General features: G+C 36.8%; 2 protein-coding genes across 2 annotated transcripts in view; one reads left to right on the forward strand and one right to left on the reverse strand.

Moving 5' to 3' along the window:
- Nucleotides 1–1,731: 1,731 nt before the first annotated feature.
- Nucleotides 1,732–17,600, forward strand: LOC107025974 (nuclear pore complex protein NUP155). Its single transcript, XM_015226794.2, has 13 exons — nt 1,732–1,890; nt 5,293–5,462; nt 6,335–6,461; nt 9,798–10,060; nt 10,291–11,938; nt 12,015–12,227; nt 12,398–12,645; nt 12,752–13,163; nt 13,340–13,545; nt 14,771–15,104; nt 16,345–16,563; nt 16,693–17,021; nt 17,237–17,600. Exons 1-13 carry the CDS (start codon nt 1,732–1,734, stop codon nt 17,352–17,354), a joined length of 4,446 nt encoding a protein of 1,481 aa, XP_015082280.1. The 3' UTR covers nt 17,355–17,600.
- A 967-nt stretch (nt 17,601–18,567) lies between these two features.
- LOC107023981 (methyl-CpG-binding domain-containing protein 11-like) overlaps nt 18,568–27,769 on the reverse strand; it is an 11,147-nt gene continuing 1,945 nt past the window's right edge. The window contains exon 2 of the mRNA XM_015224838.2: nt 18,568–20,035. Within this exon, the coding sequence (XP_015080324.1) occupies nt 18,926–20,035 (1,110 nt within the window). The 3' untranslated portion in view covers nt 18,568–18,925. The remainder of the gene's footprint in view (nt 20,036–27,769) is intronic.

The following is a 27,769-nucleotide window of genomic DNA, read 5'->3' on the forward strand; positions in this document are numbered from 1 at the left end:
AGTTACTTAAAATAACTTTGAAACCTATTTGAATTTTATAAAACTAATCATTCTAAATCGTTTGAAAATTAAAAAATTCAGAAATTAATTATTGTCGGAGAGGGTCAAGATTGGGTGTCAACAATAAAAATATGCTCACCAAAATTTTATTTATCTAGAATATTTATATTAACCCAACCATATTCACACCATTTTTTGGTATTGAAATAAATTATTTACCATGAAAATTGCAGTCTTATACAAATTAATATTATTTTTTATTCTAAAAAGGGTACTACTTTATTTTTCACCATATCTATGTATTTAAATGATGAAAACATCTTTCAGCTCATAATTTAATTTACAATTTGTAGTAATTTTATAATAAAATAATCATATGCTATATCTTGATGCACAACCATTACTATAGTTTCTATTATGCCTCTACCCTTTCAACATCCATTATAATATTATTGGACTCGATTTATTCACCATGACATACAATTATTATTACTATTTTGTTTCTCCATAAATGGCATTCAAGAACCTAAAAATATATATTACAATTTTAAAATTAAAAAGAAAAAGCATCACTATAGAGAAAATATGTGATAAAATAGAATAACAGTCATAGTTGATTCAACATTATTTGCAACAACAAATACGATATTTATTATGATAAATAAATATGATAGTTGTTGAACCATATGCAACAATTGCATTTGTTTCCGTAGTTGCTTTATGTGTTTCGAATTCATTAAGAGTGTATTTTTTTCATTTTACAACCACTTAACAAATTCATTAGAAGTGTATTTAAGAATTTTTACAAAGATTACAATTCACCACTACTCTTCTACTTCCACAACCATTATTTCTACTACAATCATTACCACCGCCAATCTTCACCATCCTTAGCCTAACCACAATCACTACTACCATCAAAATCAATCATTATCACCATTTGTCATCATCACAAACGATCACTGGTTACATCTGCTAATCAATATCGATAATTACTATCACTAGTCGATATAATATATTGTTAATCATCATTAGTTATTAGTATTATTCCACTATAAATTATCAACCGTAACCATTAATAATTACGAATAATCGTTATTGGCAATCACTACTCCATAAGATATATCCACAGTTAACATCATCAATTAATACCATTCCAAACCGATATTAATATTATTCCACTACTAATTATCAGTCGCCGCTATTAATAACAATGATAATCACTATACCATAAAATAGTATGCACAATTAACACCATCCCAAATTGATTAACATAATAACCTTTTTTAAAAATTTTTCACCTCCATGACAAAGACGAATCCGTATTCATGACACTCAAACCCAAAACCTCTAATAATACTTATCATTCATTATTTTAAAATATTTTATTATTATATTATTTTAAATAAAAATAAATTTGATACTTCAAATATATCGAAAGCAAACAATTTTAACGATTATAATAGTTAATCTTAACATTCAAATAAATTTTCGATTTAGACTTTCGTATTTTAATTCAAATCTTAATATTTTCAGATGTACATTAGTTTTTTGTTTTATTACTAGTCAAATAAAATAAACCTCAAAGACTAAAACCCTACTCCCCTTCATACTCTCAAGTTCAATTTTGCAGTTGGTCAGTGCTGTAGAATTTACAAATAGTTCCATCTAGGGCTTGGATTAACACTACTGCAGCTAAGCTCAGTTCAGTTGAAGCCCTTTGGAGCGAATATGTCTGGGGACAATGAGATTGTAATGCGTGATGTTACTAATGCCGGACTTGTAGTTAGTGACCGCATTGGCCGTGATGTAGCTTCTCAAATCGATCTTGAAGATGCATTGGAAGCTTCTAGATATGCTAGTCATCCTTATACTGCTCAACCCCGTGAGGTAACTAACCATTTCATCGAATTTTGCGATTTTAGGTTTCATTGCCTGTTAAATGGAGTTTTGAAGATTTCAGATTCTGTGTGCAAAGATAAATTGGGTTTTGGTTGGAGAGGTGGGGTACCAGTTTTGATAAGCCCTCTTGTTGTTTTTGTTGTAATTTTTCACTTTTACAAAGCTTGGACAGAAAAGTTCTGGTCTTTCCAAAAGACAACCAAATGAGAGAAAGTTGTGAAGATTGGAAAAAGATTTTGCAACCATTTTTTTCCATCCAAATGCCATAGATATTAAAGAACACCTTTAGTTTTGAAGATTTCAGATTTTGTGTGCAATGATAAATTGGGTTTTGGTTGGAGAGGTGGGGAACCAGTTTTGATAAGCCCTCTTGTTGTTGTTGTTGTAATTTTTCACTTTTACAAAGCTTGGCCAGAAAGGTTCTGGTCTTTCCAAAAGACAACCAAATGAGAGAAAGTTGTGAAGATTGGAAAAAGATTTTGCAACCATTTTTTTCCATCCAAATGCCATAGATATTAAAGAACACTTTTAGTTGCTATCCTTGGATTCTAAAGATATTGTTTATCAATTTATAGAGTTTTAAAGATTGGAAAAAAGTTTTGTTGTTTGTCTGTCAACCTGACTTCATTTCATGAAGACGTGTGAGTATTCCCAAAGGTGTGCGTCTCGTTATTCCTGACAGAGTCCCTCAGAATTGGAAGTTGAGACTTCCTAAGATCTTCAGTCTTGGATTGTAAAGAGTTTTCCAGCCAAGGGACTGTCGCTGCATTGTGTTGTCGTGTTTCACTTGTTAAAAGACCCGGTCTTTTTTTCCGAAACCCCCCATTGCTACCCCAAGTGGAACATTAATTTTGGATTGTTTATTTACTTTCTTGATACCAGTCTAAGCGAAGTTTGAAACTGGTAAATTTCAGTCAAAAGTGAAGTTTATTTTTGAAACTGGTACTTTCAGTCGAAGTGAAGATTATTGTGACAAATTGCAGTAATTAGGCGTGTGTATCTTTATGTAAATTTATATTACTAATAGAACAATAAGAACAATAACAACTATGCCCAAGTCCAGAATAAGTTTGGATAAGTTACCTGAATCATTTTACTCTCATCCGATCTTGTATGACTGCTATCCATCTTAACATTCACATCTCGACAATACTCATCTTGCGGATATGTTGGATTTTAATAGCCCAACATTTACTACCATATACCGTTGTCGGTCTTACATCTATCCCATATAGCTTTTCTTTCACCTAGGTCTTCTTTCACATAACAACTTAGCAAAAGTTCTCCATTTGCACCATCTGATTTTAATCCTATGAGTACAATGTAACATCTTCATCTATCATTCCATGCTCTTGACACAAGAAGCCAACATTTCTATATTGTTTGCATTTTGGCACCACAATCCCGTCTAGTCTCACATCAACTTCTCGCTTCTCATGTTGACTAAACCTTCCAGGAATGTATTCAATCTCAGTTCTACTAAATCCTGAAACCCATACTCTCTAAAGTGCTTCTCCATAGTGCAAACTTTTGGTTGACACCTTTGCTAATTTTGTCAATCAACACAACATTATAAGCAACTAGCATACCCTGTAACACCTCATCTTATATTGTGTTGGTTAACTTGTCCATAGTTAGGGTACACAAGTAGGGGCTCAATGTTGATCCCTGGTGTAAACCCACTATTAGGAGGAATTCTTTTGTATCACCTACTAATCGCCTGTTACTGTTGTCATGCTACTGACTGCTCCTTTATGCTTGTCCTTTATGTCCTTTATATACTCCCTTTGTTCCTATTTATATGACTCTCTTTCCTTTTTATCAGTCCCAAAAAGAATGACACATTTCTATACTTTAGTGACAATTTAACTTAAAAATGTCAATTTTACTCTTAATGAAATGATTTATTGCCTCACAAGCATCTACCACTTATTTTAGACCACAAGTTCTAAAAGTCTATCTTTCTTAAACTCTGTGCCAAATCGAATTACATGATATAAAATGGGACGGAAGGAGTATTTAATATGTTTTTATTATATTACTAATAGAAGGATATTTATTTTTAATGAGTTTTTATATTGTAGTGTTGCCTTTTAGCATGTAATATTTTATTAAGGATGTCATTTTGTTCTCGTGAATCAGCTGAAAATGCTCCGTTGAAGAAAATTAAAATCAGTCACAAATAACAGTCACAGGCAGCATGGAGTAACTCTCTCCCATCACACTCTACCGAGTAAAAGTGGTAGAAGAAGCTGTTTGAAGTAGAAAAGTAGATTCTCCTTCGAACATATGATTTTACAGAGGCTCATCAAAGAAAAAAATAAAAGAAAAACATATATGTTTAACCAAGGCTGGAGGATATATTCTCAAGCCTGTATAAGAATACAGTAAAGATATTTATAAACAACTGTGTTAATGGAGTAATTTAGTAATTGGTAGTTACAATAGTGCACGTTCCAAATGTCATGTTCTTTAGCATTTTTAGTTGGGCCAATCTCATCCCTTTAATCAGTCTATGACTCCTTCATGGGTTTTATCAGCTCCGTAATTTGATAGTTGTTTTGTCTCTTTTTTAAGCTTATATTTCCATCTTTTGTAATCTGTGCATCTTCTTGATGCTTTTTTTTTTATACTGGTAAGATTGTATTCTTCTACAATCTGGTCTCTGTCTACTATACACAACTGTTTACACCAAAAAAGTAAGGATACATTTGACCTTGTGAATGGAATTGGATCTATTTTCAAAACATCTACCATTCCTTCCCTTCCAAACTGACCACCATATACATGATGGGATTAACCTCCACCATCTCCTTTGGCTCTTGCTGCCTCCTCTCCTTACCCAGCTCTTTAGAACTCTGATGTATGTTCTGGCATTGTCCAATTCAGATTTGAAATGCTAAGGAATAAATTCCAGACTTGCTTGGTAAAGTTACAGTGCAAGAAAAGGTGATTGTTTGTTTCTCCTGTCAAGTTGCACAAAAAGCATCTGTGAACCATTTGTCTACCCTTCTTCTATAATACTTCCTGTGTTAAACAAGCCCTCTTTATCACTAGGTTAATGTTATCTCTCTTACTTTATTAAAAAAAAGTCATGTTCTTTAACAAAGGCTTTGATCTAATCTCAGACAACTGACCAAAGAAGTGATTGTAGCATGTGTAAGATTTGTGGGTCTTCAATTATTTAACGTCATAATCACACTCATCAATTATGTTGATCATGTTTCCTATGTTACTATTTCCATTTAAGAGCTTTAAATTATATTTATAGACATTAACATTCGCAATCCTGATATGATTTCATACTGCAATTCTTAACCACATCAAACATCTTTAATTCTATCTTGCTTTGGAAAGGCACTAAATCTTTTCATTATGTTACCTCTGTAGTGGCCTCCTTTAGTGGAAGTCGTGGACTCTTGGGAGTTGCCTTCTGTATTGATTGAGAGATATAATGCATCCAGTGGAGAAGGAACTGCATTATGTGGAGTATTTCCTGAAATTCGCAGAGCTTGGGCATCAGTGGACAACACATTGTTTCTTTGGCGGTTCGATAAGTGGTGAGAGTAAACAAAAATTGACAATGTCATTAGTTTTTCATTGATATCACACCAGCTCGGGATTTCTATATCCCATCAGCAATAGTCCAGACATATTTTAACTATTATTCTTTAGTATCACACCAACGTGTACAAAAAATGTGCACAAAGCTTGTGAGTAACTCAACCACAACCATCTACCTAACTATGCTGCGAATAAAAAAAATATTTGCATTTCCCGAGGTGTTAAATTCATATGTCTTAGTTTGTGAATGTGTACATACTAAACAATTTTGAGTTCCATTGTTTATGAGTTTTGACCTTGTCTTTCAAGTTCAATTGTTAAGTATATATCTTTGAGCATAGATAATTAGATAGATCTTCTTTTACCAGAAATATGGTATATCCTTTGTGGAATCAATTATCAAATACTTTTATGTGCTAACCTCCAAGCCCCAAATTATTGATCTTAGGCCATATCTATAATTTATCTTCCAAGTTCGTCTTTTAAGACATCCACTGTCAAGATTCTGTTTGTATCAAGTGAGAATCTTTAGATTTGTTCAGGAAGTTAAGTTATGCATCGAATGAGCTATGTATTGAGAATTTCAGAATGGTTTTCTTTTGTGGAAATAAAGTTCAAGACATTTTGATGTTTCTTGTTCACATGGTCCATGATGTGTGGGATCTTCTTTTATTTAGTTACTTATGTCCTTTTCTAGGATGTACTTCCTAACAACATTCCTTTTATGTTACTGTTTTCACCAAGACAATCCTTACTTTGCCTAAAAAAATTACAAAATAAAAACTAAAGCTTTAGGTTTTTAATGGTTTATTCATTATATTTTGTTTTGTGGATTCTTATTGTGTTGATGGTATCATGTGTTGTTTAGGGATGGTCACTGTCCTGAATATAGTGGAGATGAACAAGCTATATGTGTTGTTGGCCTAGCCAAAGTCAAACCTGGAATTTTCGTGGAGGCCATCCAGTATCTTCTGATCTTGGCAACTCCTGTTGAGGTACTATATATTCATGAATGTTCAACTTCATTCATCCAAGTTCTGTGATAGGCATTTGTCATGACTCAATTTACCTAAGCTGTAATGACACCTAACCCAACCTGTCAGGTGAACCACTTCATAAAAATAAGTATGATACAAAAACAACATATTGTGATAAAGTCTAACAAAATATTAATGAGGCAATAACAAGTCTATAACGCGGTAATAGTCAATTCAACCCCCAGTAACTGGTGTCACAAGTCATGAACTACTAGAATTAGGAAATACAACTTTGCTATAAAACAGAAATAAAAGACCCTAAGCTACCATAAACTAGCTGGCAGTTCATAAAGAATGCCAATAGAACTCCCAATTTACCAAAGCTGTGCTGACACCTAGCCCAACCCATCAAGAGAACTAGTCATACAAATAAACACAATACAAAGGCAACAAATTGTAATAAGTCTTAAAGGAATAATCTAAATGAGACAATACTAAGTGAAATACAACGCGAAAATAGTTGATTCTCATCATTGGAATGCTGATATCTTCGACACACACTCGTGGACTTTGCTGAAGCTTGAATCTATATCTGCGCATGGTTTCAAAAGTGTAGTATTTGTACGCCAACAGGTACTTAGTATCATTTACCGCCCACAACAAGATAGAAGGTGAGAGTCAATATATAAGATGCTCACTTTTAGACCCTTGCAGTTATTATATCTAACAATAATAATAATGAAGCACAGGAACAATACTTTTAGACATGCACAAAACGACTTATATACTGATATGCACAATTCAATATTTATATATGAAAAATGCATCAACAAGAGTGTAAATCAAAATGCATCAACAAGAGTGTAAATCAAAATGCATGATAAAAACTGGAACTTCACTTAAATAGGCACTCCCTGTGCCATAACAAACCAGGAACTTGTCAGTTTCTACCAACCTGCGAATGCTGCCTGATATGCTTGGGTTATACAATGACTCGCGAGGGGCAAATCCGTACCTACACGCAATAACCTGAGCCATAGCTCCATAAACGCTGACACCCAAGTCATGGATCACACTAGACTTATCAACTCAAGTCACATGTCAATGTGAACCAGTAAACGCTGACACCCATGTCGTGACTCACACAAGACTCATCAACTAAGATCACACATAAGTATGAATGTATAACCCTTGACACCCAAGTTATGGATCACCAAACTCATCAGCTCAAACCACATATAAGTTGAATCACATGCAGGTAAACAAACATATGCACAGTGCATGACTAAACATGTAACATGTAATCGACCAAAATGAACGTCCAAAGTGTTAAACTAGCTAAAATAAGATGTCTATAGCATCATCATAGCATGTGAGAGTGCATAACTTAGTCATGAGATGTAACATCAAAGATACAACACAGAGAACCCATAGGTATAGCCTCGGTACCCACATATATACCCGTCACCTCATATACTATCCCCACAGAGAAGCTCCCTTATATGTATCAGATTGCTGCAATTAAGAATTCCACCATCGCTCATAATAGAAATGGAAACCGTTGGGATATTCTATTCAGAAGAACAGTTCAAGATTGGAGATGGGCCAACTGATGGAATTGCTGGCAGATTTGGGAAGATATAATATTGATGTGACCATGGCAGATACTATGTGTTGGGGGAGGAAAGACACTTTCAAAGTGAAAGAATGCTACAGGATGATTGGTACACAAAACCAAGTAGTTGACAATTGGCCCTGGAAATTGATTCGGAAGAAAATGTTGCCTCCTAAGATTATTTGCTTTAACTGGATTGCTCTCCATGAAGTTAGCTTGACACCAGACAACCTCAAAAGGAAAGGTCTCCCGTTAGTGAACAGATGCTACCTATATTTGGACAAGTCGGAAACTGTGAATCATCTGATTTTGCACTGCAAGGTGGCTACTGATGTTTGGAACATGTTCTGCATTTTTGGGTAAAAAAGGATGATGCCACAGACCATAAAAGAGGCACATATGAACTGGATCATGTGGAGAGTTGATGAAACAATCAAAAGGATCTGGCTAATGATCCCTGCTGCTATCTTCTGTAGTATTTGGAATGAGAGGAATATGTGGTGTTCTGATGGAACCTCAGCTCCAAATTTCTCTCTCAAAACCAGATGTCTAGTCTTACATTTTTCTGGTCTAAATCAGCTACTGTATCTTGCAGTGAACAATTTTTGGAGTTTATTGGCTCCCTTGTCTTAAATTACCTAACTGTAAAGGAACTTGTTTTTTTCTTTATTCCAGTTTCTTTTGTCAATTTTTCTTTCGTTGTAAGTTGAAACTATGCATGAGTAAAATACCTTACTTTATCATAAAACAAATAAAGATACGATACCATCATATGCATTGTATATATAAAACAATATCAATTTGAAAAATACCCTCATTGAGGTCAAAGTCTTAACGTACCTTAATCCAACTAAAGCTTTGACCTTCAAAAATAGTCTTTCCATGTTTCAAGTCTATTAAATGAGCGCAATCTATGCAAAAGATTAATTAATGATGTCAAACAAGGCTATTGGACTTAATTCCTTATGTGAGTTCTCGGTTAAAGCCAAAGTTAACCAAAAACTTACTCCTTAGTCAACTCAGTCAAACTGGAAAATAAATTCATAATTAGCTGAGGATTTCAAATTGTATGCATTCTGACATCAAGTTCTTTTGCATGCCTAAATCCTCAATTTGTGCTTTTAGGGTTTATGTCTCAAATCCCCAATTTTACCCATGTAATTCCATGTTTAGATGTTAAATCTAGAGACAAATTGATGATTTGAACTCAAATTTATGGCACTCAAGGGTGTGGCCTAGTGGTCAATGAAGTGGTCGAGATTCAAAGTTCATTTTGTTTGTTGTTTTTGTCTTCAATCATTTCTGTCGGCTTTCTGCACCATATTGCCTATAGATCTGGATATATTGGATCTCTTACATGGATTAGTGGAGATAGTATTATCAGTATCTGGTGTAGAATGACCCTGTACATCTAAACAATAGTCTCCAGTTTTTAGTTATTTCTTTGTGCACCTATAAGATCCCTATTAGTATAGAAGTATTTTTTTGTTTTTTGTGAAGAACCATATTTTTGTGTAGGTTCCCCGCGTTTCTGTATACCTTTTGTATCAGAGACTTTGAATGAAATTATTACTTTATCAAAAACAGTATCAGAATGGATTTGTGATGTAAGCATTAGATTGCTTTATTACTGGTGAGATTTAGATGTCTGTTTTTAGTCCATGTTTCCTCACATCTATAACAATATAATTTGTTCTACCTTTGGTCCTCTCATTTACCTCTAGCTCTATTGCACTTAGTTGATCCTTGTAGGTGTATGTTGTTCTGCAAGCAGTGACGGAACTGATCCATACGCTGAGGTGTCACTTCAGCCATTACCAGATTATACAATTCCATCTGATGGAGTGACCATGACATGTATAAGTTCCACAGACAGAGGTCACATTTTCCTTGCAGGCCGTGATGGCCACATTTATGAATTGCAGTACTCAACTGGTTCGGGGTGGCAGAAGCGATGCCGCAAGCTCTGTCTAACTGCAGGTCTCGGAAGTGTCATATCAAGGTATTCCCTTTCTCTTTGGTAGAGGGGGGGGGGTTGTTTCAGTAGTCTACATGAAACTATGTTTTACTTCCCTTTCTTTGGTCTTGCAATTTGCATAGTCATCAATGGTTTTCCAGAGTCTTATAACATCAAGGACTCAAGGTTCTCAACTGTGCGTGCCTTGTTAGAACTATGAAGTGAAGGGCCTGAGTGTAGAGTGAGGTGTAAGAATAATAGCTGTTTTATTTCAGGTGGGTGGTGCCAAATGTTTTCAAGTTTGGAGCCGTAGATCCCATTGTTGAAATGGTCATTGATAATGAGAGACACATCTTATATGCACGTACCGAAGAGATGAAAATTCTGATGTTTTCTCTTGGAGAAAATGGGGCTGGACCCCTTAAAAAAGTAGCAGAAGAGAGAAATTTGATAAATCAGAGGGATTCTTATGGTGGTAGGCAACCAGCTGGTTCAAGGGCTCCTAGATCAGCCAAAACAACCATTGTTTCCATCTCACCGTTATCTGTCTTAGAATCAAAATGGCTACATCTTGTTGCTGTGCTATCAGATGGCAGAAGAATGTATCTTTCCACGTCTTCTTCTGGTGGAAGCAATAGTACTGCTGGAAGTTTCGGTGGTCTTAATCATCAAAAGCCAAACTGCTTAAAAGTTGTAACGACTAGGCCAGCTCCTCCTCTAGGGGCAGGTAGTGGGCTTCCATTTGGAGCTGTATCTCTTGCTAGTAGATCACAGAGTGAAGATCTGTCACTGAAGATAGAATCAGCCTATTATTCTGCTGGGACTCTTGTCCTTTCTGATTCATCTCCACCGACTGTTTCTTCTCTTCTTATTGTAAATCGGGATTCAAGTTCTCAATCTTCTTCAAGTAGTTTGGGAGCAGGTGCTAGGAGTTCTCGCCCACTCCGTGAATTGGTGTCATCCCTGCCCATTGAAGGAAGGATGCTTTTCGTGGCAGATGTTCTACCCCTACCAGATACAGCAGCCGCGGTGCAGTCACTTTATTTACAGCTGGAGTTCGGCTATGATAACTCAGGGGAATCCTGTGAAAGAACTTCGGGTAAACTTTGGGCTAGAGGTGATCTTTCAACCCAACATATATTACCAAGAAGGAGAATCGTCATATTCAGCACTATGGGTATGATGGAAGTAGTTTTTAACAGACCAGTCGATGTACTCAGGAGACTATTGGAATCCAATTCGCCTAGGTCATTATTAGAGGATTTCTTCAGTCGTTTTGGATCTGGAGAGTCTGCTGCCATGTGTTTAATGCTTGCTGCGAGGATAATCTATACTGAGACCTTAGTAAGTAATGTTGCTGCTGAGAGGGCAGCTGAAGCATTTGAGGATCCAAGACTTGTTGGAGTACCACAGCTAGAAGGTAGTGGTGCATTTTCAAATACTAGAGCTCCAGCTGGAGGATTTAGCATGGGCCAGGTTGTGCAGGAAGCTGAGCCTGTTTTCTCCGGTGCTCATGAAGGTCTTTGCTTATGCTCATCAAGGTTACTTCTACCTTTGTGGGAGCTTCCTGTTTTCATCACTAAAGGAGGCATAACTTCTTCAGACGCATTTGACAATGTAGTAATTGTCTGCCGACTTCCTGGTGAGACCATGCAAATCCTGGAAGACAAGATACGTTCTTTAGAGAAGTTCCTGAGATCTAGGAGGAACCAGAGAAGGGGACTTTATGGTTGTGTTGCTGGCTTAGGTGACTTGACAGGCTCAATTTTGATTGGAACTGGCTCAGATATGGGGGCTGGTGACAGAAGTATGGTAAGAAATCTATTTGGATCTTATGCTCGCAATGTCGAGTCCAATGAAGGTGGATCTTCAAACAAAAGGCAACGACTTCCTTATAGTTCTGCTGAACTTGCTGCCATGGAGGTAAATGTTTTAAAGAATTGGTTCTCTTTTATTCCGAGGCATAACTTACTTGCAAAGCCTATCTGAATGTTTACAGGTTAGAGCAATGGAGTGTATCAGGCAATTGCTCCTTAGATGTGGCGAAGCCATATTCTTGCTGCAACTTCTTACACAACATCATGTGACACGCTTGATTCAAAATTTTGAAGCTAATATCAAGCAGGCCCTAGTTCAGTTGACATTCCATCAACTAGTTTGTTCAGAAGAGGGAGATAGACTTGCTACGAGACTTGTATCTGCCCTCATGGAGGTACTTTAACATGCACGATAGAATTATTTTTGAATGCGGGTGATTTCCACTTGGTATTAAGTAGTTAATTCTTGCTTGCAAAGGGAACAATTGTAAGATTTCCATATTAGTATGTTTTTTGCTTGCACTGAAGTCATAATTTATTAAGTACGGTTTTTCTCCTTCCCCAGCATTACACTGGTCCAGATGGCAGGGGAACTGTTGACGACATAAGTGGTAGACTACGAGAGGGTTGCCCAAGTTATTACAAAGAATCTGATTACAAGTTCTACTTAGCAGTTGAATCTCTTGATAGAGCTGCTGCTACATTAGATGCAGAGGAGAGAGAAAACCTTGCGAGAGAGGCATTCAACTACCTAAGCAAAGTTCCAGAGTCTGCAGATCTGCGGACTGTATGTAAACGTTTTGAAGATCTGAGGTTGGTTCATTTAGATCCATCTTCCCCTTCATCTTAGATTCAGTTTTTTTGTTCATTACCTAGATTCGTGGTGTCTCGTGCTTAGCATGCTGCTATAATATTGCAGATTTTATGAAGCTGTGGTCCTATTACCTCTGCAAAAGGCACAAGCTCTTGACCCTGCTGGTGATGCTTTTAATGAGCAAATAGATGCTGGAATTCGAGATCTTGCACTTGCTCAACGTGAGCAGTGCTATGAGATTATTTTCAGCGCCTTGCATTCTTTAAAAGGTGAAGCTTCAAAGAGGGAATTTGGATCTCCTATCAGACCTATTGCTCAGTCTACTCTTGATCAAACTTCTCGGAAAGAGTTCATTTGCCAGATTGTCCAACTTGGTGTGCAATCTTCAGACAGAATTTTTCATCTGAAGCTGTATCAAACCTTAATCGATTTGGGCCTGGAAGATGAACTACTTGAATATGGTGGCCCTGATTTGGTACCTTTTCTGCAAAATTCTGGCCGTGAACCTACAAATGAGGTTCGTCTATTGTGATTTCTATTTTTATACTGCTTATGTTTCTTGTGTTTGATACTCGGCGTTGATAGTTATCTAGTTCTTCATCATATTATTAGCATCCAGTTTTCTTGCATAATGTTTTGGTGTTTTTGCGGGACCAATTTCCTGAGCCATCAGTTCTTTCATTTTCTTCGCAGGTTCGTGCTGTCTCTGCAGTGGCATCTCCAACTTCACCATTGGCTCATGCTAGAGTACCTGCACTATCCAACCAAGCCAAATATTTTGAGCTTTTGGCTCGTTATTATGTTTTGAAGAGACAACACGTTCTTGCAGCCCATGTTTTGGTGAGGCTGGCAGAAAGGCGCTCCACTGATGCAGGGGATGCTCCTAGTTTAGAACAAAGGTTCTTATCCCAACTGACCTAATGACTATTTAAGCCTATTTTTCAGGATTGAGCATAATTGGTGTGAATTTTTGTTATTCATTCACAATCTTGCTTGAATGTTTCATTTATTCCTTTATGATAGAAATTTGGGGGAGATACACCTTTAAACTAGAGTTGATGAATTTGTATTGCAAACTATGTAGAGTATTTTTTTTCTTTCACTAAATTTACAATAAAGGTAGTTTGACTAAAGCATATTTGTCACAAACCACTAGTTCTTATATGTGAAGCAGTTCTTATCTTATTTAGTACTCCATCTATCCATATTTTTTTTTGAAACTGGTTAAGTGCTCCATCTATCCATTAATTATTTGTTGCATTTGACTGGGCAAGGAGTTTGAAATGTTTAAGTTGGTGTTCCATATTTTGTACTACTGCATCCTTATAAGCTGTGTTGTAAGTTCAAGCACTTACAATTCTGCGATCTGAATTCTCAACGCAATATTCACATTCATTTTAACATTTGATGAGGGCCCTAAGAATGCCATGGCAGTTCCCTGTTGTGGCAAATGCGAAATTTTAGAGGAAAGATAAAACAACTGCTCATTAAATTAATAGCTTTCTCATAAATGTAGGTGCTGTTACCGCTTTGTGACAAAGTATTTTTGGACTTATTGAGAGTGGAGCACTACTAATTTTTTCAAACATAGAGATATAGAAAGAGAGAAAGTAGTATCCTATTCTCTTTGGTCTGGTTCAGAAAGCCCGACTTGCTGTTCCTCTAAGAGGGCTTCTTAATCTGTCATTGTTTAGCTGTTTATGTTACTCAGAACAGATCTCATTTTGTTTTCTTCTGTCCCATTTTGTATCACTCTATTTGATTGTGCGTTTCTTGGTAGTAGTGAAATAAAATATCTAGTTGTTGAAAGTTTGTTTGATAAATAAAAGATCACAGTAGAATTTGAATAGAAAGTCTAAATATGTTAGTAAAATGTAAGTAGAGCAACATGATTAGTGAGGATTCATATAGCTGACCGTTACGTGCTTGGATTGGAGCATAATTGTTGTGGAAGGCTTGAAAGTTGTATAAAATCACATTTTTAGTGAAATGGTACCTTATTCTTTTGGATGTATTGTAGATAGAAAGAATGTTATACATGTTTGAATGAAGGAAATACTTTTTTGTGTTTAATAGAAATTTGTTGTGAGACCAGTGTTTGCTGTCTAATTTGGGTAATGGCAGGCGGCAATACTTGAGTAATGCTGTTTTGCAAGCAAAGAGTGCCCATGACACTGATGGTATGAGTGGTTCTGCGCGGGGTGCTCTTGATAATGGGCTGCTTGATTTGCTCGAAGGAAAGCTTGCTGTTCTTCAGTTTCAAATTAAAATTAAAGATGAACTGGAGGCTATGTCTTCCAGGTTAGAGTCATCTACAAGCACATCTGAATCTGGTTCTGGTGAAACATCACCCCATATGAGTAATATTCTTCGAGAAAAAGCCAAGGAGCTATCGATGGAATTGAAGAGCATTACACAGTTGTATAATGACTATGCTGTTCCTTATGAGATATGGGAGGTATGATACACAATAAACACACATTTGTCACCATGTGCTCTACTTTATTTATTTGTTTTTGCTCTACTTTATGCATGATTTTTTTTTTTAAAAAAATTTAAACCCGTTTGACCATGAAATTTCACTTTTTCCAGAAAATTGTTTCACTTTATTCAACCTACTTCAAAATTTTCAAATAAAGTGAATTTGATTATTTTGGTTTTTTTCAGATAAGCTGTACTTTTTTTCCCTTCTTTTTATCATGGATGCTCCGGTAGATAACTCTAGATTGTAAAGAGGTCTATTCTTCATGGGAGTATTTTAAAAAGTGATTTTAATCACGAATTGCATAACAAGTGAGACCATAGATGTGACTTCTGGATTATAAACTAATTAGAGCAATAGAATATGCCACTGCTGTTATTCTTAACTTTTCAATACCAAATTCCCTGTTTATAAGAGTCACTGTGCAACTATATGGGCTTCTTCGCGAAGAGCAACTGGATGGGGTCTCTGTGCAGCAGTGCCTGAGGGTAGCTCAAAGCTTATATCTAAACATCACAGTTTGTAAATGGGTGACATTTCAGCTTGTGAATGCTTCCCAAAGTTTTTCAGCAATTTCCACTTGTCCCCTCCCCTTCACTCTTTTTCATGCCAAGGATTTGTCAATGCCATTCTTAATTTTACATCTTATCTATAAAGAAATGGATATTGCGCCTAAAATAACCCCAAAGGCTAGCTCATTGGATGAGTATTTGCTGACGACTATATAAGGAGGCAAACAACTCTTTTCCACATCGATGTGGGGCTCTAACACCGCCTAGTATGCTTAGCACTAGACATCTGGAGCGTGGACAATATAATAATAGGACCCGACATTGGGTAACCCAGGAATTAGGATGGGTCTGTTCTGATGCCAAGTAAAAGAAGTGGGATCTTGAGCCTAACTCAGCACTAAGGAGGCAAACCCCCTTATCCTACACTAATGTGTGATTTTAACACCATCTTTCATACACCATTGGCAGTGATCGGCTAGGGCATATTGCTTAATGTGCAAAAATATCTCTATAGTTTGAATATAGTTGACTAGCCTCCCAAAAGAATCGAATAGAAAGGTAAAATCACCAGCTAATGGAAATTGTTAATTTTGATTTACTTTCATCTATCGAAGATTAAGAGATTGATCAATTTTGTCATCATTTTAAGCTCTCCAATTTCGGGCAACTGAACCAAGTATCTTTTTCATGTTTCTGACTTACAGATATGCCTGGAGATGTTGTACTTCGCTAGCTACTCCGGTGATGCTGATAGCAGCATACTGCGAGAGACATGGGCTAGGCTCATTGATCAAGCTCTTATGAGGGGTGGGATTGCTGAAGCTTGTGCTGTACTGAAGAGGGTTGGTACCCATGTGTATCCCGGAGATGGAGCTGTTTTACCATTTGATACTCTCTGTCTTCACCTTGAAAAGGCTGCACTGGTATGGGCTATTACCCCTTTTGAGCTGCCCTGCCCATTTTATTCTGCTAGTTCCCTTGCATGTGCTTTCAACTAATTCAATGCTTCATTTTGAAATTTAAACTTGATTGCGTCCTTTAATACTGTGAAGGAACAAGTGGTTTCTGGTGCTGAATCTGTTGGGGATGAAGATATTCCTAGGGCTCTTTTAGCTGCTTGCAAGGGTGCAGTAGAGCCTGTATTAAATACTTATGACCAGCTGTTATCAAGTGGGGCAGTGTTGCCAACTGCGAATCTTAGATTGCGTCTCCTGCGCTCCGTACTGGCTTTACTTCGTGAATGGGCACTTTCTGTCTTCGCACATGGAATGGGTACAAGTGTTACTGGAGCCTCTCTGATTCTTGGTGGAACTTTATCATTAGGACAGACTGCAGTTGGTAATCAAGGTGTTCGCGATAAAATAACAAGTGCAGCAAATCGGTTAGTTTCCCATCAGAGATTACTAATATATGTCTTTTCACTCATTTCAGCAGTATCTAGATAGGCTTTTCAACTCTTCTGTTATCTTCTTTCATGTTATGGTTCTACCAATCTGGCTGGTTTGCTATATAAATGCTTTACGGTGCACCAGTTTTGTCATTACATATGTTTATTTGTGCACATATCTAAATCCGTTGTTTTCTCGGTTTAACCAGATATATGACAGAAGTGCGAAGATTACCTCTTCCACAAAATCAAACTGAAGCTGTTTATCGAGGTTTTCGTGAACTTGAAGAATCATTGTTAAGTCCATTCCCTTTTGAACGGTTTTGATTTTTGTGATATCATATGCTTGTACAATATCCTGCCTTTTCTTTGTCCTTCACTGCATATTTGATTTGAACAAAACAAAATTTTTCTCATGAACTGTATTTTATTAGTTCTGATGTTTAGCATTGCCTTGATACTCCTGTAACATGTGATCATACATCAAATGACAGAATTGCCTTAGAATTGGAAAATGATTATTTAATCAATTTAAAGGTCGATAGAAGTATTAAACTTCTTGTGAAATCTGAAGGTCAAGATATGAATATGTTAATTTTGCATTGGTGTATAAATACAGTCAGTTCACTCTACTATTTTTGTACTCGTCTTATATCAGTTATTATTACGCTAGAATAATTCACAAATACTTTTAACAATGATGTGTTAATCTGCACGATTTTCTCGAAGAGACTTTATATTATTAAAAGTATCCAACATCTTATAAACAACTTTTCTATTTTTAAGCTCACAATGTGAACTTTATCTGCACATAGTGTAAGTTTGACTAAGGAGATTATGATGCAAATTATTTTAAGATGATAGTATAAGGTTTAATGCCTATTTTAGAAGTGGATTATGATGCACATTATTTAAAAATGATAGGATGAAGTGTAGAGGGGTGAGATCACAAATTATGGTATCGAAGATTCAAAAACAAGCATTGTAGCATCAACAGGTGCATTTGAGAAGTCGAACACAGCTAAAGGGACTTTGAAGCATGGGAAATTCAACTTTTTTCTGTCATTACTTTATGTTGGTAAAGATGAAAGAATCGTTTCTGCATATTCTGCAGATAACAACAGCAGCAATAACATATCCCGTGTAATCTTACAAGTGGGGTTTAAGGGAGGGTGGTTTGTACGCAGCCTTGCCCCTACATTGTAAAGATAGAGAGACTGTTTCCAATACCCTCTGCTCAAGTCTGCACTTTCTGCAGATTTTTACTACAATTTTTCCAAGATGATGAACTCACACTTGAAGTTTCTGTCATTGCAACAGAGTAACTCGTACTGATATGCATCACACTCTTTTAACTGACAAAACAGGGTAAACAAGAGGAAACACAAGCAGAAAATAAAAACAGACATCTCCCCACCTTTGCAAAGAAGTAAGGGAACCGCGAAATACTACCTGAGAAGCTATCAAATATAGATCAACTCCACAGGCCACCACAAGCTCATACTACCATAAACCTGCAATTTTAAAGAAACAAGGAGACTCGAATAGTTAAGACTCGACATTAACTTAATAAGGACTTATTACAACTTACGTTACTGAGTTCAGTCACAACATGCTACATGGATCTCAGCAAGTTACAAGTTCTGTCCAACTGAAGGTCTAAATCTATGGTGTAAGGTTTACAGATATTTCTTTCAGCTATAAGTTCTTTCAGAGGACCAGGCTGCAAGTAACGACCTAAATCTACGATATTACATACAGATATCTCATGAACAGTCTGAGAGTACTACCATTGACAACAACACTACAGTCACTAGAGAAAAGTAACAAGGGTAAGAGGTCAGAGAGAATAAGAGAGCAGGGTAAGAGGGTAGCAGAGAATGGCTCCATGTCACTATTCAAGGGTTAATCTCATCGGTGTTGATCCCGTTATCAGTTGCTTCAGCTTCATCTGCTGCTTTCCCAATTGGCACCTCTTTCACCATGAAAGCATCTCCAACATTTTTGTCAGCCGCAGACACATCAGCAGGAGCATCTTCTGCTTTTCCATCTTCAGTTGGGTCATCACTTTTCACAGCATCAACATCAGAAGTTTCATCTTTCTTCTCTGCAACAGAGTCTGACATTTTGTCATCTTTCTCAACCTCAGCCTCTTTAGAAGGACCATCTCCGGCCTTTTGGCCTTCACCCATTTTTTCAGCTTGGTTCTCCTCCACAACATCAACAGCAGAAGAATGCATTTCATCTTTCTTCTCAGCTGCATGATCAGCCATTTGGACATCCTTCTCAGCAGCATGATCAGCCATTTTGGAGTCCTTCTCAGCAGCATGATCAGCCATTTTGGAGTCCTTCTCAGCAGCATGATCAGCCATTTGGACATCCTTCTCAGCAGCATGATCAGCCATTTGGACATCCTTCTCAACAGCATCATCTTTGGAAGGACCATCTTCAGTTTGGCCTTGACTTGTCTGTTTAGCTTGGTTCTCCTTCACAATACCAACATCAGTAGAAGGCATTTCTTCCTTGTTTTCATCTTTTCCCTCGTCATGTTTCTGTACGACCACCTTTTCAGCTTCCACAGCCGCAGCATCCTTTTCATGTTTTCCAGCTTCCACAGCCACAGCATCCTTTTCATGTTTTTCAGCTTCCACAGACACACCATCCTTTTCCTGTTTGTCAGCTTCTGGCATGTCAACATCCTTTGCTGCCTCAGTTTCTTCCTGTTCTTTTTGGTCTTTCACATCCTTCTTAGAAGCTGAAGATTTTCTGCTTCGCTTTGTTGGAGTCACACTTTCTGCTGCAAGTGGAGCTGTCTTTGCCTTTCCAGTGATCCTTGTGGATCTTCTTGGAGCTTCCCCACTTCCCCAGTCAAACTCAGTGATTGCAGGACCACCAGGGTGAGACTTCAGGTACTGCTGCAACTGTTTCTTTGTAGTAATCTCCTCCCCTGTTGGTGCAGTAAACACGATCTCATTTTTCTTTGGCGTCCCTCCTTTCTTAGGCAGAAACTGATGTACAAAAACAGAAAAATGGACATTAGTTATTGAAATATCTCCATCATTCTCCTTTTATATTCCTAGTCTTTTATTGGGCTGGCTGCTAAAATGGAGAGTAAACATTGAAAAGAAATAAAAACCAAAAACTAAGAAAAACAAGGAACTACTTGAGAGATGGAAAAGGAAATCAATAGGCAAAGCTCCAAAGGAAAGAAAACTACTTAACAACATCAGGAGAAGATAATGATGAATTCTTGATAAGCAAATAATATATAACTTATGGCTCAGCTAATATCCACCATGTTCCGACTGTTTTTAGTACAGAATTTGGAATATGCACAATCCCACTACAGCTCAGTAAATAAATGAGTCAGAGTGCAACTGTTTCACATGAGTAGCTCTTCCTGATCAAATGGGGTTCTCAGGAGCTTCAAATCTTATTTATCAACTTAATCCCCAAACAAAGTAATTTTGCAGACTACTAGCGCACACTATAGATATACAAGTGGTATACATTTAACAAAGAAATAGCAACCAAGCCAAAAGCACCCTGAAATCAATAACACATTTGTCTATGCATATAAAATGACAACACAGAATGAAACAGTTAAGAAAGTGTAAAACCAATAATTTTGTTTTCTTCTTTGAAATGGCAGTGTCTGAGTCAGCTACTGTGTAGCTCGGCTATTCCATCGGTAACTCTGCCCATCAAAGCATAGGATAGGCAAACGTGAAGAAATCTGTTAGTAATTTATGTCTCAACTGGGATTTAACATCTGTCTCTAAGGTTTGCACCTATTAAACACCAGGTCACACTTGGGTGCAAACCAAAGCAATAACTTGGTAATACAATGAACACAAGCTTTACAAATGAGACAACCCTGTCAAAACTGCTGGTCATAATGCCTTCCATGTAAATAGATGAGGAGTGAAATAAGCATTAAAACAAGTAAATCTTTTTGCGGATAGGGAAACTCGTAACTATTATTAGGAGGAAAGACTTATTTTGTGCCACAACTCAAGTAGAACTGACATTTCACTGAATCTAGTTAGTAAGATATTTTAATAAACAAGTAAATGAATAACAACATCACCCTACAACTGCATCATTTTAGTATCTGTAAAATCATATTCAAAGAAAGCCAACAAGAGGATGCTACCCACACAGACAAATAAGATTCTCATAAAAAATGTAAAAATAAATGGGTTGAACAATAGATATACAGAAATAAGTGATGCTATCATCATTACTGGGCAAGATAGAAGCTAAAGTATTGAATGAAAGAACGGAACAGTTATTACAATATCAGAGTCTCAGATTCTGACAATGAATGTGAGAAATGCCTCCATGCAAAGAAGGGAAATCACAGATGCCTCGTTCAATGGAAGAAAGATAGACCAATACGGAGTCAGAACAATGTGGGTTGTTATGGTCCCCTAATATGGATCTAAGTTATGGGACGCTGCATGATACAACCTATGTTGTTGGTTCGTTAAGAGAGAACCTGCAATCTCTTGAGTTAAAGTACTCAAAAACTGGAATAATTTTCTGCTTATCTTTTCACTGAAATTCAAATTACTTTAAATAACATAATGGTAGATTATCCACCCACTTGATAGCAAGGAAATAACTTCGCACTATTATTGAAATTATAAAGAGGAGGAATAACCTCCTTACTGCTTATAACTGCTACAAAGAAATAGGAAAACATAATTAATAGATAAGCTTAAGTAATCTACTTTCTGATTTCTTTAAAGTTTCCATGCGTAAACCGGTAGCAGACTAAAAGGGTTCTAACATTACTACCCTCCTTCAAATTGCACTTGTCCTCGAGCACAATGTGGGAAGTACTAGAATTTCTTTCTTTTCCAGCAAATTCTTCCTCATCATCAATGGAACCAATAAAAAATAATTCCTTTCACTAATGGCTCAGAGTGAATAATTCGTCACAGTTGAAATAGAGTCCCTTAAGTCACCTTTCCTCCATTTTAAATTTGGTTAGTTTTTCAAATCTGGTGGTTGTTGAGGTGAGAAATTTGTTGTCTTTGTTCTACAAGCATCTAATGATTGCGAACAAAGAGGTTGTTCCTTGCATTCATAAAATCGGGAAATATTCACCGTTGTAGCCAAATCTGGAGGATTATGCAACTCTCCTTCAATTTTGCAAGAACAACTACCGGCACCAACTCTATCTTAACGACCGGTAAAGCCCTCACTCTAGGATATGACACTTCACTGCTAGGAGAGGATCGAGTTCTTCTCCAAATCAACTCTTTCTTTATTTAAATTAGAAAGAAGTCAATTACGTTCGAGTTTTTTGTCAACTGATTCCACCCAAGCAATAAAAAGAAAGGCTATGTCCTTTAATCTCTAACTATGCTGAGTTCAATCAATCTAAGAACTAGTTGACCTCATGTAATCAGCAAGACCATTTATGCAAAATTCCATCTATTTTGTGCTTGTACAAGGATACTAACCCACGAAACCAATTGTTCAAACCTTTCTTGGACAGATCCAATGTGACATAACTTGGCCAATTCTTCTAACTTTTGACTTCTAATTGGTGGTCCAAAATGAACGTCAAATTAGAAGTCAAAAGTTGAGGCATATCTTTTACTAGTTGAAGAAACTAGAGTTGTGCAATTTCCTCCAAATGAAAGGAAGCAAGACCCTTTTTTGTGCTTGTATAAGGGTACTAGCCCACGAAACCAATTGTTCAAACCTTTCTTGGACATATCTAATTTGACGTAACTTGGCCAATTCTTCCAACTTTTGACTTCTGATTGGCGGTCCAAAATGAATATTGACGTTTGAACTCATCCCAATATCATTGAGGCATATCTTTCACTAGTTGAAGAAACTAGAGTTGTGCAATTCCTTCCAAAAGAAGCAAGACCCTTTTTTTCCTTTTTTTGGTGTTTGCCTGTGTTGAAAGTAATGCTCGCACATGTTCAACCATCCCAAGGAGTCCTCATATCCACGAGATCGTGGAAAATTCAACTTTGTATATTTAGGAATCATGGAATTCTCACTAGTTTTTACCCTGATCCCGTAGCCACTGCTTTACCTTTTCAACCTCGGTTGTGACTACCATTTTATGTTGAAGTGCATCCAAGCGAGCATTTATAGCTTATTGTCTTGCTAAATTGGTCACGTTCTTCTCAGAATAAAGTCAACAGTTGGCATAGTTATTTTTGTATCAAATTTCCCACAGCTCCCGTTTCTAATACCAAGTTGTTACAGTCCCCTAATATGGACCTAGTTATGGGACACTATAAGATGAAATCAAATGTTTTCTTTAATACGACCTATGGTGTTCATTTGAACCTGCAATCTCTTGAGTTAAAGTACTAAAAAACTAGAACAATTTTTTGCTTATCTTTTCATTGAATTCAAATAACTTTAAATGCACATTAGTAGATTAACCACCCACGGCCCACCTAATAACAAGGAAATAACTTCGTACTACAACTAAAATGCGAATGGAGGAATAACCTCCTTATTGCTAATTACAGCTACAAAGAAATAGGAAACATAATCAATAGATAAGTTGTATACTACAAACACTACAAAGAAATAGGAAAATATAATTAATAAATAAGGTGAAGTTCTGATTTCTTTAAATTTTTCATGCGTAAACCATTGGTGACACATGTGTTATGTGAAAATTAGACCAAAAAGGTGTTAACCGTGTTGCGTGGTCTTTCCTTTTCGGTAGTGAATGTTGTTTTACTAAATTTTGTCGAACAATACTTTCGATTTTGTTGATAGGTAGATTTAATGAATTAAATGTTGCATCACTTGTGTCAAGTATTCCATCATAATCAAATTAGGGACATAGGGAACAATGTGCCAACATCCAACATTTTGTAGGTTGATGACCTATAAATCTTTTGAGGTAAAAGAGGAATATTGTGGTCTCCAAAAGTTGTGTAGTTGAAGAAGTTTCTTTAGTAGCATAAATCTAGCTGAAAGAAAACATGATTTATAGGACACAATAATCGTTTATGGTTTTAAGTTGCAACAAAATTTAATGGGACGTGATTTATAGAAAAGAAAGCCTGAGATAGTTCAAGCATGTGAATAAGAGGTACGCGGATGCGCCCATTGGAAGGTGTGAGCGGTTCGTTGTAGCAAGAGTAAGGAGAGGTAGAGGTAGACCGAAAAAGAACCCAGAAAAGGTAATTAGACAAGACATGACACAACTTCAATTGCCTACCGACAAAATCCTAAATAGGAAGGCAAGAAGGATGAGGATTAAAGTAGAAGATTAGTACGTAGATGAGTGTGGTCGCTAGACTAGGCTAGAGAAGGGCTATACCATATCAGCAGCTATGCTAGCTCCAAAAGGACTGGGAGAGGCAGGGGGCTTGCTCAATATCCTCTTCTCCTTATTATATTAGTAGTAATTAGCAATCATGTAGTTTCTTATTCTTCTATGTGCTTCTACAATATGTTGCTTCATTTTATTTTTTATCTAGATACGCTGTTGTTATTTTTTTTATTCTTGTAACCCTTCTCTGAATAACTTATGTCTATCGGAGACAGTCTCTCTCCCCCACAAAGGTAGGGATAAGGTCTGCGTACATCTTACCTTCCCCATACTTCACTTGTGGGGTTACACAAGGTATGTTGTTGTTGGTTATCAAAGCTAAGTATGACACGAAAAGTCAAGACTAATTCATTTCAATATGTAGCTTTATGGAAGAATATCAAGATGCTATGGGTGGATTTCCAAATCTAGTAAAACGGGAGGTTGGTAATAGGAAGAAAATAAAATGTGACGAAATGCATGGATACAGAACATTATTTAAAAAGATATTTTCTTGATACACTGCATTATTATAGAAAATGGGACTAACAGTGATAATTGCAAGATAGGTGACAAATGGGAGGTCTTCAAGAGAAAATTCTATGACCATAAAGGGTAGAGAGCTATCCCAAATCATAATTCTTCAATCATGAAAGTTGAGAAGAATGGATGTATCCCATTTCACTCGAATGAGGTTTATGGACTTCAAAGCTTGAACTTCGAATAGGTATTAATGTAGTAACAAGTCATGATATTCCCTTTCTTGTAGTGGACGACTTATCACCTGTTGGTGCATTGATACGAAGTTTGAGCTTCAAGTCCACTAACAGGAAATCAAGTCCGTAACTTAAAATTCCAATCGCTTAGCATATGTATTTTTTCTTCATTCATCTTTCTTCGTTAAATTCGTTCTTTATTTGTGTTTTTGCTTAAAACCTCGAATAAACTCTTTTTTATTTGCATTTCCACCTATAATAACAATGATCTTATGTGTGTGCTACCAAAAGAGTCTAGGGAGCACCCAATAATGTGGCAGTGGTCAATGAAGTGAATGGAGAACCATGCGTTCTGAGGTTGAAACCTAATAGAGACAACAAACTAGGTGATTTTTTCCTGAATTGTCCTAGCCTTGGTAGATAGTTACCTTATACCAGTTGTTGGTGGGAGGTGTCAGGTATCCCGTGGAATTAGTCGAGGTGCGTCAAGCTAGCCCCGACACCACGGTTGTCCTAAAAGAAAGGATCCAGGTGAGAACCTATCATGTACTTGCAACCTCCTAACTGCATATGTACTTGGTACCTTCACCAACGTTTAAGATTCAATCCTTGGTTTTCAAGGTTGTCAATCCAGCTTTTTCCAGGATTTGTGTGTTAATCATTGTCCACAAGCCTTAAAGAAAGTTGCTTTCATCAGAGTTCTTAGTTCCTTTTTCTCTTTTCTTTCTTTTTGCATGTGTGTGTGGGGTGGGAGAGAATGAGAGGTACTCACAAAACAAAGGTCTTAGTAACTAGTTTGAGCTCAAGAAAGAGAAAGACATACCAAATTGATGCAGCTCCAAATATCTACTGCAACATGAATAGTACATAAAGTACAACCTTAAAAGAATATTCACAATGAAGTAGGGTTTTTCCGGAAAAAAAATCTTGAAGTGTACCTATCCACTTCGAAGGCATGAATTTACATAAACTACGAAAACAACACCACGACAATAAGGCGACTGCGCAAAATATAGAGACTAAACTGGAGTGGATGCGGCTGTTGACCGTTTCAATTTTCGTCTCCACCCCCTGAATTTGTTTAAGGAAAATTAGAGTCATCATCACACAAGGGAGAACTGAATCCAATGTGCAGGAAATCCGTTGTAGAGTTCGAGAAGTCCTCCTGCCTTAAATATTTTCATGGAGTAGCCGAAAGAATCAGAGTACGGGAATTTTCTTACAGCGTCTGGCTGCAATTTTTGTAGGAGTCTTGACGATATCGAATGCTGAACTACAAGCAGCAACAGTGCTGGCCCAAAGCCAATAGCAGCCTCAAGTTCACTTGGCATAAAGCTGAAACTTGTGACCTAAGACACAAGTCCCTCAATTTTTGCCAGTTGAGAAAATCCTGAAGCGGCATTAATCCCACATTATAAACCCTGTATAACTTGTTCACAAACCATACGACCCCATATGGTGAAACTAGTCCTAATTGAGCCAAGCTGAACCAGTGTTCCATGGACTTCTCATCTTGCCTCTTTACAGAAAGTGTCAAAAAGGGATGCAACATTTGTATTGGTACCTCATTATGATATCTGATGACACACTTAAAAAGTGCCAAAATTTAAACATATATTCGATCGAAGAACATCCAAGTTCATGTATCATTAAGTTGGCCATCCTGCATAAAATCTAACAAGTAGCAAGCTTTAATTTATCTCCAATTGCCTCAAGAGTTTTTGAGCCTAGTTCTGGAGCACAACTAAATGTGCATAAATTCTTGATGGTGGAGGGTGACGGCAGAGGGTGAATGTGGAGAATCCTTTAACAATGAGATCCCACAAAATAGAGACGAAGCAAGGGACTCAAAACTTTCTTCAACATATGCTAAACTTATAGCAAAAAGTTGACATACTCCTATCCGATACTTCCACACACGTATTGGATAAGTACCCGCAATGAATCAACTAACTTAGTAAACCATGAAAATACATATAGTTTTTCATGGTTAACTCACCTCCCAGACCCCTAAACCAAGCTGCGCAACATGATCCTTTCCCACTTTTGCTCCCATGCTGACTCAAACCACCAATCTTTATGGTTGGAGGTGAACGGTCCTTACCAAAAAGCTATCCGCCGTTTGACGAGAAGCAAATATGTTATTATAATTTAGATGCAATAAGACAATTAGCTTTGGAGCATTTTGGTTTAATATTCAAGTCCAAAGCTTAAACTCAACCAAAAGCAAGTTTCAATAAGCTTGAGCCTATCCAAGTACAAGTTGACAGTTTTGTTAAGAGATAATGTGCTGTTTCCTTTAATTAGAATCATAACAGTTAGAGTCTATTTTGATATGTGAGTTAGCTTATTCATCTTTTTAGATACTAATAAAAGGACTTGAGAAGTCCTTTTTGTAAACAAAGCCTCAACTTTAATTAAATTGCAGGATCTGAAAAATAGAAAGAACCAGCACATTATCCTCCATCAAGAAAAGTTGCAGATTGAGTACTTAAATACAAACTTAAATTACAAAAGGATCATTTCTGGTACATCCTGGAACCGTCAGACAGGCAGTTCTTTAGATTCCACTCTTAAGAAACTTCACTTCCCTGAAGCCATGGTTTTCAAAGCCAATTAATAAGTCAGAACTGAAGTTTTTTCACTTCCAATTTTTGGTTTAAAAAGCTAGGTTATTTCTCTTAATACCACTTTATCCCCCCCCCCCCCCCAGGGAA

This window comes from Solanum pennellii, chromosome 7 (assembly GCF_001406875.1).
Source record: "Solanum pennellii chromosome 7, SPENNV200".
In the NCBI taxonomy this organism is placed as follows: Eukaryota; Viridiplantae; Streptophyta; class Magnoliopsida; order Solanales; family Solanaceae; genus Solanum; species Solanum pennellii.

What these genes read in the sequence shown, in the direction of transcription:
- LOC107025974 (XM_015226794.2), top strand. Translation starts at nt 1,732, where the DNA reads ATGTCTGGGGACAATGAGATTGTAATGCGTGATGTTACTAATGCCGGA. An exon ending in CTCGGAAGTGTCATATCAAG is followed by an intron (nt 10,061 to 10,290) that starts GTATTCCCTTTC and finishes GTTTTATTTCAG; the next exon opens with GTGGGTGGTGCCAAATGTTT. An exon ending in TTCCTTATGAGATATGGGAG is followed by an intron (nt 15,105 to 16,344) that starts GTATGATACACA and finishes TCTGACTTACAG; the next exon opens with ATATGCCTGGAGATGTTGTA.